This window comes from Balaenoptera acutorostrata, chromosome 15 (assembly GCF_949987535.1).
Source record: "Balaenoptera acutorostrata chromosome 15, mBalAcu1.1, whole genome shotgun sequence".
Classification (NCBI taxonomy): domain Eukaryota; kingdom Metazoa; phylum Chordata; class Mammalia; order Artiodactyla; family Balaenopteridae; genus Balaenoptera; species Balaenoptera acutorostrata.
In genome coordinates, this window is record NC_080078.1 from 74,114,095 (window position 1) to 74,126,902 (window position 12,808).

A 12,808-nucleotide genomic window follows, 5' to 3' on the forward strand; every position below is an offset into this window, starting at 1 on the left:
ATAACTCCTACAGATCAGTAAGAAAAAGGGCTACAATCTAATAGAAAAATGGGCAAAAGGATTTGGATAAACAATGCACAGAAAAGGAAATACACATGGAAAGCTGCTCGGTTGCACACACAGGAGCAGTACAAGCTGAAACAGCGGGGGACCGTTCTCACCTTTCGGGTTGGGGGGAAAAGACTGTTGATGAGAATGTGGTGCCGCCGAGTGCTCCTCACATACGTCCAATGGGAATTAACCGCTGTGTAGGAAAATTTGGCTCTAGTCAATTCTTTAAATTTACATATCCTTTAATGTGACAATTCTACTTTTTTGGCAACAACCCCAAAGTTTATCACTCAAGAAATCATTAAATTGGTCTACAGCAGTGAGACAGCAGACACCATGCAACCAATTAAAAAAAAAAAAAAGTTATCTTGTAGTATAAGGACTTTGGGTTTGTTTCTAGAGTTTTTATATAATCAGTGCTGCGGTGGCTTCAGGATGATCTGGAATTGTTTCCAGGATGTATTTTTGAATGAAAAAAGCGAGATGGAAAACAACTTTTTGTTTTAAATAAAAGAAGAAGGAAGGAAGGGAGGGCAGGAGGGAATATGTTTGTTGCCTGGATTATCTTGGGAGGACACAAGAAAGTGCTTGCCTGGTGGGGGGAAGGTGTCTGAGTCCAAGGAGGACACTGAGCTCTTACTCTTTTTCCTTTCATACTTTTTTTTTTTTTTTTTTGGCTGCGTTGGGTCTTTGTTGCTGCGCGCAGGCTTTCTCTAGTTGTGGTGAGCGGGGGCTACTCTTCATTGCGGTGCGCAGTCTTCTCATTGCGGTGGCTTCTCTCGTTGCGGAGCACAGGGTCTAGGCGCGCGGGCTTAGTAGTTGTGGCATGCGGGCTCAGTCATTGTGGCTCGCGGGCTCTAGAGCGCAGGCTCAGTAGTTGTGGCACGCGGGCTTAGCTGCTCCGCGGCATGTGGGATCTTCCCGGACCAGGGCTCAAACCCATGTCCTCTGCATTGGCAGGCGGATTCTTAACCACTGTGCCACGAGGGAAGTCCCTCCTTTCATACTTTTTGAGTTTCATACCATGCCCACACATACTCAAAAATGAAATAATTTAAAAATAAAGTGAATGCTTTCACTGAAAAAAAAATACAGAAAATTTAAAAATCATTCATAATTTAATTAAATAATATTGATATGTGATCATATCATTGAGATTCTTCATTTAACAATCTACGTGAACAATCTGTGAGAACAATCTATTTCCCCCTGTCTGTTAAAAACTTCACAAACATTTTAATACCCGAATGGTATTTCATTTGGATACAAATAGTTAAATATGTATATATTTCTCTATTGTCCATTTAGGACATGTGACATGCCCATTTAGGAGCTCATTTTGGTGTCTTTAGTTTTTGACTATTACAGGTAATACTGTGATGAACATCTTTGAACATTTATCCTCATGCACAACATGGATTACGTTCTTAGAAAAAAGTATTGTAAGCTGATTTAGTGGCTCAAGGATATGAAAAAAGGAGAGGTTTCTTGATGTATCATGTTAAGTCACTCAGAGAGGTCCTGGCATTTATACTCTCCTTAACAGAGTCTGAGAATGACCGTTTTCTGATGCAGCTTCCAACTCTGAGGATTCTTTCTTATATTTCCCCATTTGCTGTTGACTTTAAGAGCAGAGAGTGAGGGAAGAATACAAATGTTGAAGAAAAACGAAATCGTGTGCTTGTGCTGTGTGTCAGAGAGCTCCCCAGACGCACCCCACCCCCAGACCTGTCTTTGGAATTGGTCTTCCCTGGGGGGATGGGGATGGCAGCCCGAGCACACTGGCCACAGGTGGTGTTTTGCAGCATTGGCTTTTGAACTTGGTACGCTTCCTTCTCCGAGCCAGGAAAGTCAGCTTCCTACCCTGGGCAGCCTGTAAGGTCAGCCAGGCAAGGGCAGGAGCCAAAGCCCCAGGGTGTCAGTTCCAGCAGGAAGCTGGCCTTTTAGATGGAGCCTGTAACTCCATCCATCCCACAGTGTCAGATGCTAGAGATCCTGGACCAGAACATCAGCACAGCCATCTACAGTGGACAGAGGCCTTTCCCACTGGCCAAAGGAGTGCGTCATTTTATGGTTTCCACAGATAGGGAAAGAGGGATGGAGGGAAGATAGACAGACAGGTAGACAGAGAGATTCAGATTTAATTTGGCGAGTAATTATTTAGTACCTGCTCTTTGCCAGGCCCTGGTTGAGAATCTGAGGATGGAGCAGCCAGAAGCATATGGTTCAGCTGCCAGGATTAGGCCTTTCAGTCTGGCCTGGTGAAAATCCAGACAGGAATACCAGTTCTCATGGAGCCAACGGTCTAGTTGGAGGAAAAGGACTGAGGAGGAGGGGCTCGGGAGCTGGCGTGGCCTGCCCAGTGTCTCCTTCCCACCGGCAGGTATGGGTCCGCCTGAGACCTTCCCAAGTCGTGGTTATAAACTCACCTCGCAGACCTCAGAGGTTGTTGTGGCAATTTAGTAAGCGAGGTATGGAAAACATGATGACTTGATAAGTGTTACCTTTACGATTATTGTTAGAACCGTCATCATAATTTTTATTCTGTGTTACTGCCTGTTATTGCAACAGGCCACTGCCCTGTTCTCAAGCTTTGAGCAGTTTCCCCAGAGGGAGAGTGTAGAAGTGAAACTTCTGTGACCTACAGAAGAGCCACCTCTGGGACTTCAGAGAGTTCAGAGTTTTTTTTTGCTGAGAAAGAGCCAGAAACACAACTAGGGCAACTTCTTTCTCTCAAGGCAGCTTAGAAAAATAGGCTCGGTGTGCCCCCTGCTGGAGCTGGGGGGCTGCCTTAAACAGAATTCTGGGCCCGCCTTTATTCTATTTTACAGATCTGGTAACGGAGGCCCAGAGAGGGGCAGTCTTGCTCAAGGTCTGGTGGCAGAGCCAGGTTCATAGCACAAGGTCACGTCTCTTGTTTTTTTCTCTGTCTACTACAGGACGCCTCCCTGTCTCCCCTGTCTGATCTTTGAGTGCCCCTAATTTATTCTTTAGGTGTCTCTTCTGAGCTAGGTGTTGTGGGGAGATGTGGTCCAGCCCTCCATAGCGGCCAGCCCCTCTTTTCACACAGTGCGCGCGTGCACACACACGCGCACACACACACACACACACACACACACACACACACGCGCGCATGCACGCGCGCGCTAGTTACTGAGCCCCACCCTGGCTGCTTTCCAGCTGCTTCCTGCCAATGTCAGTTACTTTCTGAAAGCGTTGAACAATAACTTGGGCTTATAAAAACTCCTACCATTATAAAAATTTAGTCTTAGAAGTGAAAGTTCCCCTTAGACACAAAGTACCACACTTGGCAAGGTTTTTTTTCTTGTATCTGCTGTCTTTCCCCATAGAAACTGGGTTTTCTTTCTTTCTCTTTTTTTTTTAAATTGAAGTATAGACTTACAATGTTGTGTTAATTTCTGCTGTACAGCAAAGTGATTCAGTTATACGTATATACATTCTTTTTTCATATTCTTTTCCATTATGGTTTATCATAGGTTAATGAATATAGTTCTCTGTGCTATACAGTAGGACCTTGTTGTTTATCCATTCGGTACATAATAGTTTACATGTGCTCACCCCAACCTCCCACTCCATCCCTCCCCCAATTCCCTCCCCCTTGGCAACCACCAGTCTGTTCTCTATGCTTCTGTTTCATAGATAGGTTCATTTGTGTCATATTTTAGATTCTGCATATAAGTGATATCATATCGTATTTGTTCTTCTGACTTATTTCACTTAGTGTGATAATCTCTACTTGTATCCATGTTGCTGCAAATGGCATTATTTCATTCTTTTTTATGGATGAGGAGTATTCCATTGTATAAATGTATCACATCTTCTTTGTCCATTCATCTGTCAGTGGACATTTAGGTTGTTTCCATGTCTTGGCTATTGTGAATAGTGTTGCTATGAACATAAGGGTGCATGCATCTTTTTGAATTATAGTTTTGTCTGGATATATGCACAGGAGAGGGATTGCTGTATCATATGGATCATATTAGTTTTCTGAGGAACCTCCACACTGTTTTCCGTAGTGGCTGTACCAACTTACATTCCCACCAACAGCGTAGGTGGGTTCCCTTTTATCCACATCCTCTCCAGCATTTGTTATTTGTTGACTTTTTAATGATGGCCATTCTGACCGGTGTGAGGTGGTACCTCATTTTAGTTTTGATTTCCATTTCTCTAATAATTAGCAACGTTGAGCATCTTTTCACGTGCCTGTTGGCCATCTGTATGTCTTCTTTGTAGAAATGTCTATTTAGGTCTTCTGCCCGTTTTTCGATTGGGTTGTTTGTTTTTTTTGTTGTTGAGTTGTATGAGTTGAAACTGGGTTTTCTTTAAGGTGTTGTTTTGCAACCTGCATTTTGCAATTAACAGTTTATCTCAGACACTTTGCCATCAGTACAGGTCCATCTGGTGCAGGGTATTTTTTTGTGAATACTTTATAATTCGTTTAATGCCTAGCCTTTTGAGGGACATTTGGCAGCTTCCCTATCACTGACCTAGGATGTGCAGTAAACATCCTCATACTATAAAGAGCATTGGCATTTGCCTACGTGTGTCTAAAACTGGAATTGGCTGGGCCCATCTCACCTAGAGGACTGTGAGCTCCTGGTCAGGCCAGTGGCTTAGACCCCCCCGTCCCTCGCTAACTCAGGGTGTGCCAAGTGGCCAGAGTCCACGGCCTGACTTGTGTGATTTGATTGCCTTCAGGAAATCATAGGTGCTCAAAGAGAGATACTCGTATTCCCCTAGCAGATTAGCCTTTTAAAAATATATATATAATAGCAATACCCATTGTTGACAAGGGTGCAGATAAACGGGCAATCTTACAGGCTGCTGGTGGGAATATAAATAGGAACAGAACTGAATTTATGTTTTATTTCCTCATCTTTTTCTGTTATTATAAATACCATTATGTCATTCAGGAAAGCAACTTGGAAATGTATCAAAAAATGTGTCTTAAATATTATTTCACCCTTCCCTTTAGCTTAGCAATTCTACTTCTAGGAATATACTCTAAGAAAATAATTAGACATAGGCACAAATATTTACATAAAGACCTAGTGCTGTCCATAGTGATGGAAAATGGGAAAGTGCCTCCATGTTCATTTCTAGGGGACTCATCAAATATATCATGGTGCATATACAAAAATCATCTAGAGGGAAACTTCATGACATGTTTTAGGGAGTTTCAAACAGTAAGCTATAAAATACAGTGTACTATAGTATGATCTCACAAATCCTTTTTTACATGTATGTGGCTCTTCTTTATATATGTGGTTCTCTTCTTTTCTCTCTCAGCTGAAAAAATCAGCCAGCAGGGCTATTAACCACCATCTCTGTAGCAGTAACTCCTAATTTCCTGTCTTTCCTCCCAACCCATCCCCCATCTCATGAACCATCCTCCATCCACCTACTTATTCATGTCAGGAAGCTCACTTCCTCATCAGCCAAACACCAAGTCCTGGTGATTCATACTCCAGATTACATCTAGAATGTGTCTGTCCATCACCACCTCCTTCCTTCACCCACCATCTTTGGTTTTTTTTTAAACTTTTCGTTTTATATTGGAGTATAGTTGATTAACAATGTTGTGTTAGTTTTAGGTGTACAACAAAGTGATTCAGTTATACATATACATGTATCTGGTTTTTTTCAAATTCTTTTCCCAGTTAGGTTGTTAGAGAATATTGAGCAGAGTTCCCTGTGCTATACAGTAGGTCCTTGTTGGTTATCCATTTTCAGCACAATTCTTTTTTTTTTTTTTTTTTGGTAAGGTTTTATTTATTTATTAATTATTTATTGTTTAGGCTGCGTTGGGTCTTCGTTGCTGCGCATGGGCTTTTCTCTAGTTGCAGCAAGCCAGGGCTACTCTTTGTTGTGGTGTGCGGCCTTCTTATTGCGGTGGCTTCTTGTTGTGGAGCATGAGCTCTAGGCACGTGGGCTCAGTAGTTGTGGCTCGCAGGCTCTAGAACACAGGCTCAGTAGTTGTGGCGCACGGGCTTAGTTGCTCCGCGGCATGTGGGATCTTCCCGGACCAGGGCTCGAACCCGTGTCCCCTGCATTGGCAGGTGGATTCTTAACCACTGCGCCACCAGGGAAGTCCTATCCGTTTTAAATATAGCAGTGTGTACACATCAATCTCAAACACCCTAACTATCCCTCTTTCCCACCCTTACCCCTGGTAACCATAAGTTCGTTCTCTAAATCTGTGAGTCTGTTTCTGTTTTGTAAATAAGTTCATTTGTATCGTTTTTGATTCGCATGTAAGTGATATCATATGATATTTCTCTTTCTCTGTCTGACTTACTTCACTCAGTATGACAACCTCTAGGTCCATCCATGTTGCTGCAAATGGCATTATTTCATTCTTTTTAAAGGCTAAGTAGTATTCCATTGTATATATGTACCATATCTTCTTTATCCATTCTTCTGTCGATGGGCATTTAGGTTGCTTCCATGTCTTGGCTATCGTCAACAGTGCTGCAGTGAATACTGGGGTGCATGTATCCTTTCAGACCATGTCTTTCTCTGGGTATATGCCCAGGAGTGGGATTGCAGGATCATATGGTAGATCAATTTTTAGTTTCTTAAGGAACCTCCATACTGTTTTCCATAGTGGCTGCACTAATTTACATTCCCACCAACAGTGTAGGAGGGTTCCCTTCTCTCCACACCCTCTCCAGCATTTGCTGTTTGTGGATTTTTTGATGATAGCCGTTCTGACTGGTGTGAGGTGATATCTCATTATAGTTTTGATTTGCATTTCTCTAGTAATTAGCGATGTTGAACATCTTTTCATGTGCCTCTTCATCTGTATGTCTTCTTTGGAGAAATGTCTACTTAGGTCTTCTGCCCATTTTTTGATGAGGTTGTTTGTTTTGATGATATTAAGCCACATGAGCTGTTTGTAAATTTTGGAAACGAATCCCTTGTTGGTGACATCATTTGCAAATATTTTCTCCCATTCTGTGGGTTGTCTTTTCATTTTGTTTATGGTTTCCTTTGCTGTGCAAAAGCTTTTGAGTTTAATTAGGTCCCATTTATTTTTGTTTTTATTTCCATTACTCTGGGAGATGGATCAAAAAGGATCTTGCTGCGATTTATGTCAGAGAGTGTTCTGCCTATGTTTTCCTCTAAGAGTTTTACAGCATCTGGTCTCAAATTTAGGTCTTTAATCCATTTTGAGTTTATTTTTGTGTACAATGTTATAGAATGTTCTAATTTCATGTGTTTACATGTAGCTGTCCAGTTTTCCTAGCACCATTTATTGAAGAGATTGTCTTTCCTCCATTGTATAGTCTTGTCTCCTTTGTCGTAGATTAATTGACCACAGTTGCGTGGGTTTATTTCTGGGCTTTCTATCCTGTTCCATTGATCTGTATTTCTATTTTTTTTTTACCAGAAATTTGTATTTATTAATAAGAAACCCAGGTTTGGTATCTATCAATCTCATTTTTGCATTAAAAACAAACAAAAAACCGTACTGTTTTGATGCCTGTAGCTTTGTAGTATAGTCTGAAGTCAGGGTGCCTGATTTTTCTTTCTCACGATTGCCTTGGCTATTCGGGGTCTTTTGTGTCTCCATACAAATTTTAAGATTTTTTTGCTCTAGTTCTGTGAAAAATGCCATTGGTAATTTGATAGGGATTTCATTGAATCTGTAGATTGCCCTGGGTAGTATAGTCATTTTGATAGTATTGATTCTTCCAATCCAAGAATACGGTATTTCTTTCCATCTGTTTGTGTTGTCTTTGATTTCTTTCATCAGCATCTTATAGTTTTTGGAGTACAGGTCTTTTGTCTCCGTAGGTAGGTTTATATCTAGGTATTTTATTCTTTTTGATGCAGTGGTAAATGGGATTATTTCTTGAATTTCTCTTCCTGATCTTTCATTGTTAGTGTATAGAAATGCAACAGATTTCTGTGTATTAATTTTGTAACCTGCAACTTTACCAAATTCATTGGTGAGCTCTAGTAGTTTTCTGGTAGTGTCTTTAGGATTTTCTATGTATAGTATCATGTCATCTGCAAACAGTGACAGTTTTACCTCCTCTTTTCCAATTTGTATTCCTTTTATTTCTTTTTCTTCTCTGATTGCTGTAGCTTGGACTTCCAAAACTATGTTGAATAAAAGTGGCAAGAGTGGACATCCTTGTCTTGTTCCTGGTCTTAGAGGAAATGCTTTTAGCTTTTCACTGTTGAGTATGATGTTAGCTGTAGGTTTGTCGTATATGGCTTTATTATGTTGAGGTATGTTCCCTCTAAGCCCACTTTCTGTAGAGTTTTTATCATAAATGGGTGTTGAATTTTGTTAAAAGCTTTTTCTGCATCTATTGAGATGATCATATGGTTTTTATTCTTCAGTTTGTTGATGTGGTGTATCACATTGATCAATTTGCTGATATTGAAAAATCCTTGCATCCCTGGGATAAATCCCACTTGATCATGGTGTATGATCCTTTTAATGTATTGTTGGATTCAGATTGCTAGTATTTTGTTGAGGTGGTTGTTTTTTTTTTTGCTGCATTGGGTCTTCGTTGCTGCGTGCGAGCTTTCTCTAGTTGCGGCAAGCAGTGGCTTCTCTTTGTTGCAGAGCACGGGCTGTAGGCTCGTGGCTCATGGGCTTCAGTATTTGTGGCTCGTGGGCTCCAGAGTGAAGGCTCAGTAGTTGTGGCACATGGGCTTAGTTGCTCCGCAGCACGTGGGATCTCCCCGGACCAGGGCTCGAACCCATGTCCCCTGCGTTGGCAGGCGGATTCTTTTTTTTTTAATTTTATTTATTTATTGATTGATTGATTGATGGCTGTGTTGGGTCTTCGTTTCTGCGTGAGGGCTTTCTCCACTTGTGGCAAGTGGGGGCCACTCTTCATCGTGGTGCGCGGGCCTCTCATTATCGCGGCCTCTCCTGTTGCGGAGCACAGGCTCCACATGCGCAGGCTCAGCAATTGTGGCTCACGGGCCTAGTCGCTCCCTGGCATGTGGGATCTTCCCAGACCAGGGCTCGAACCCGTGTTCCCTGCATCGGCAGGCAGACTCTCAACCACTGCGCCACCAGGGAAGCCCGGCAGGTGGATTCTTAACCACTGTGCCACCAGGGAAGTCCCTGTTGAGGATTTTTATGTCTATGTTTTTCAGTGATATTGGCCTGTAATTTTTTTTTTGTGTGTGGTATCTTTGTCTGGTTTTGGTATCAGGCTGATAGTGGCCTCACAGAATGAGTTTGGGAGTTTTCCTTCCTCTGCAGTTTTGTGGAACAGTTTCAGAAGGACAGGTGTTAGCTCTTCTCTAAATGTTTGATAGAATTCATCTGTGAAGCCATTGGGTCCTGGACTTCTGTTTTTTGTAAGTTCTTTAATCACAATTTCAATTTCAGTACTTGTGATGGGTCTGTTCATATTTTCTATTTCTTCCTGGTTCAGTCTTGGGAGATTGTATCTTTCTAAGAATTTGTACATTTCTTGCAGGTTGTCTGTTTTATTGGCACACAGTTGCTTGTAATAGTCCTGTTTTTTTTAGGTTGCACTGGGTCTTAGTTGCAGCATGCGGGATCTTCGTTGTGGCATGTTTAGTTGCGGCATGCGGGCTTCTTTGTTGTGACATGCATGTGAGATCTAGTTCCCTGACCAAGGATAGAACCCGGGCCCCCTGCGTTGGGAACACGGAGTCTTACTCACTGGACCACCAGGGAAGTCCCTGTTAGTAGTCTCTTATGATCCTTTGTATTTCTGTGGTGTCGGTTGTAACTTCTCCTTTTTCATTTCTAATTTTATTGATTTGAGTCCTCTCCCTTTTCTTCTTGATGAGTCTGGCTAAAGGTTTATCAATTTTGTTTATCTTTTCAAAGGACCAGCTTTTAGTTTCATATTGTTTTCTTCGTCTCAGTTTCATTTATTTCTGCTCTGATCTTTATGATTTCTTTCCTTCTACTATAGGTTTTATTTGTTCTTCTTTTTCTAGTTGCTTTAGGTGTAAGGTTAGGTTGTTTATTTGAGATTTTTCTTGTTTCTTGAGGTAGGATTGTATTGCTATAAACTTCCCTCTTAGAACTACTTTTGCTGCATCCCATAGGTTTTGGATCATTGTGCTTTCGTTTTCATTTTTCTCTAGATATTTTTTGATTTCCTGTTTGATTTCTTCAGTGATCCATTGGTTGTTTAGTAGCATATTGTGTAGCCTCCATGTGTTTGTGTTTTTTACAGTTTTTTTCTTGTAGTTTATTTCTAATCTTATAGCATTGTGGTCAGAAAAGATGCTTGATATGATTTCACTTTTCTTAAATTTACCAAGGCTCACATTGTGGCCCAGCATGTGGTCAGTCCTGGAGAATGTTCCATGTGCACTTGAGAAGAATGTATATTCTGCTGCTTTTGGATGGAATGCTCTATAAATATCAATTAAGTCCATCTGGTCTAATGTGTCATTTAAGGCCTGTGTTTCTTTATTGATTTTCTGTCTGGATGATCTGTCCATTGATGGAAGTGGGGTGTTAAAGTCCCCCACTATCATGTTGCTGTTGATTTCTCCCTTTATGATTGTTAGTATTTGCCTTACATATTGAGGTGCTCCTATGTTGGGTGCATATATCTTTACAATTGTTATGTCTTCTTCTTGGACTGACCCCTTGATCATTATGTAATGTCCTTCCTTCTTTGTCTCTTATAACAGCCTTTATTTTAAAGTCTATTTTGTCTCATATGAGTGCTGCTACTCCCACTTTCTTTTGATTTCTATTTGCATGCAATACCTTCTTCCATCCCTGCTTCACCCACCATCTTCTTACACCTGAATTTTTGCAGGAGTCCCCTAGCTGGCCCCCATTCAGGTCTGCTCACCTTAGGTGCCAGAGTCATCTTTGAAAATGCTAATCTGAACATTCATGAGCCTCAACCCCTCAGGGACCAAATTGAAGATGTGATCGGGCCCCTGCCCAGCTCAGCAGCATCCTCGGTGTCTTGGCCCCTTTCCCACAGTTCCCCAGCCCACGGCTCTTACGTTTCTCCCATCCCACCGTGCCTTTGCTCCACAGAGCCTTCATACGTGCTCTTCCCCTCACTCCTTGTCTAGACTCCTTGTCTATCTCTTCCTCCTAGGATCTCGGCTAAAATGTCACTTCCTGACCCCCAAGCCTTGGTCAGGCCCTGGTAGTCACTCTGGTACCCTGCCTTCTCCCTGGAAGTCCGGAGCACTGTGGTAATTACTTAGGTATTAGGTAATTACACTGAATGACCCAGTAGACTCTAAGCTCCCTGAGGACAAGGACCACGGCTGACTTGTTCGTTGCTGCATCTGTGGCCCCTAGCCAGTGCCTGGTGCATGGTGTGGATAAATGTGTAGATCGTCATCGTGAACTCTACTTAGAGAAAACACAAAAGATGTTCTTTAAAACGGTGGTGGTGGCTTTTGGGGTATAAAATGATGCATGACTTATTTTGTTCTTTGTACTTTTCTGTGCTTTCTGTTTTGTTGTCAGCGAGCAAGGCAATAACTGTCAGTTTGTCAAAAGACATCAGTGCCGGGCCCCAAGCTGAGTCTTCTGTGCAGGATGCACCAGGGTTCACCTCTGCCCTCCTGCCCTTGTCCCCACAGGCCTGAAGAGCGATGCGACAGGCATGATGGAGGTCGAGTCCTCCTACTCGGACTTCATCTCCTGTGACCGGACGGGCCGCCGGAACGCAGTCCCTGACATCCAGGGAGACTCCGAGGCCGTAAGCGTACGGAAGCTGGCTGGCGACATGGGCGAGCTGGCCCTCGAGAACGCAGGTCAGAACCCACGGGCACTCTTGTGTTCAAGCACTCCTGGTGGGAGACCCTCTCCTGGGCTCCGGGACTGGCCTCTAAGTCCTAGCCTGCCCCCTCTTTCTCAGAGAAGAAACTGGATTTAAATCAGGCCCCAGGCCCACGGTCAGTGGCAGAGGGCAGCCACTCCCTAGGCTAGGGGGTGCCAACGTCTCAGGCCGTGAGGACCCTCTGGCCAGGCATCCCGGTGCTTCCCTTTCCCCTCAGCCTCCCCATCCACCCACAGGCCCTGTCAGTTCTCCTCCAAGGTCCCTCCCCAGTCCCTCCGCTTCTCTGTGTCCCCACAGCCACCACCTGGCTCAGGCCACTCCCAGCACCACAGCGGCCTCTGCCCGGGCCTCCCTGATCCACCCCCGCCCCAACCCTCCTGCTGGACAGCTGCCAGCAGGGTTCATTTAAACCCCCTGTCCCATCGTGCTTCTGCCCCTACGTCCACCCCCCTTCATCTCACGGTTTCCTCTGCTAGAACATTCCTCACCAGTCCTGGCTGCCCGAGGAACCCCACCCTCCCTCCCCGTGCCGTCCCATCAGCGGTCCGTCAGCCCTCCCTTGTCCTGCGGCCCGAAGTCCTCACCAGCCGTGGAAGCCTCCCCGGATCTGACCCTGCTCCCCTCCAGCCTCTGCTCCCATCTTTCTCCCCTGTGCCTCTGGTCCAGCCTGAGGAAGGGACTTCTGTTTCCTGAAAGTCCCTGATGGGCCTTGCACACTCTCCCTCTGTCTGGTCCTGCCTGCCCTCCCTTTGCTGGGCTGGCTTTTCCTCTTTCTTAGAGGCCCAGACTGCTCTGACCGCCTCCCCCTCTCTGGCAGCGGAGGCGCCTCTTCTCTTGGCCGCCTCCACAGCCCCCTGAGCACAGGGCCTCTCCTCTGGGATCCGCATCCTGGGCCCTCGGTGCCTGGTGGCATTTGGCACCCGGCAGAGGTGCCTGGTCAATGGCTGTTCACTGACCAG

The 12,808-nt window shown here is 44.0% G+C and overlaps 1 protein-coding gene across 6 annotated transcripts in view; it reads left to right on the forward strand.

Moving 5' to 3' along the window:
* The window catches only part of PKIG (cAMP-dependent protein kinase inhibitor gamma), a 101,052-nt gene that overhangs the window by 85,507 nt on the left and 2,737 nt on the right, over positions 1 to 12,808 (forward strand). For all 6 annotated transcript variants that reach the window (XM_057528892.1, XM_057528895.1, XM_057528893.1 and 3 more), the window contains one exon: positions 11,650 to 11,823. In XM_057528892.1, the coding sequence (XP_057384875.1) occupies positions 11,673 to 11,823 (151 nt within the window). In that variant the 5' untranslated portion in view covers positions 11,650 to 11,672. The remainder of the gene's footprint in view (positions 1 to 11,649; positions 11,824 to 12,808) is intronic.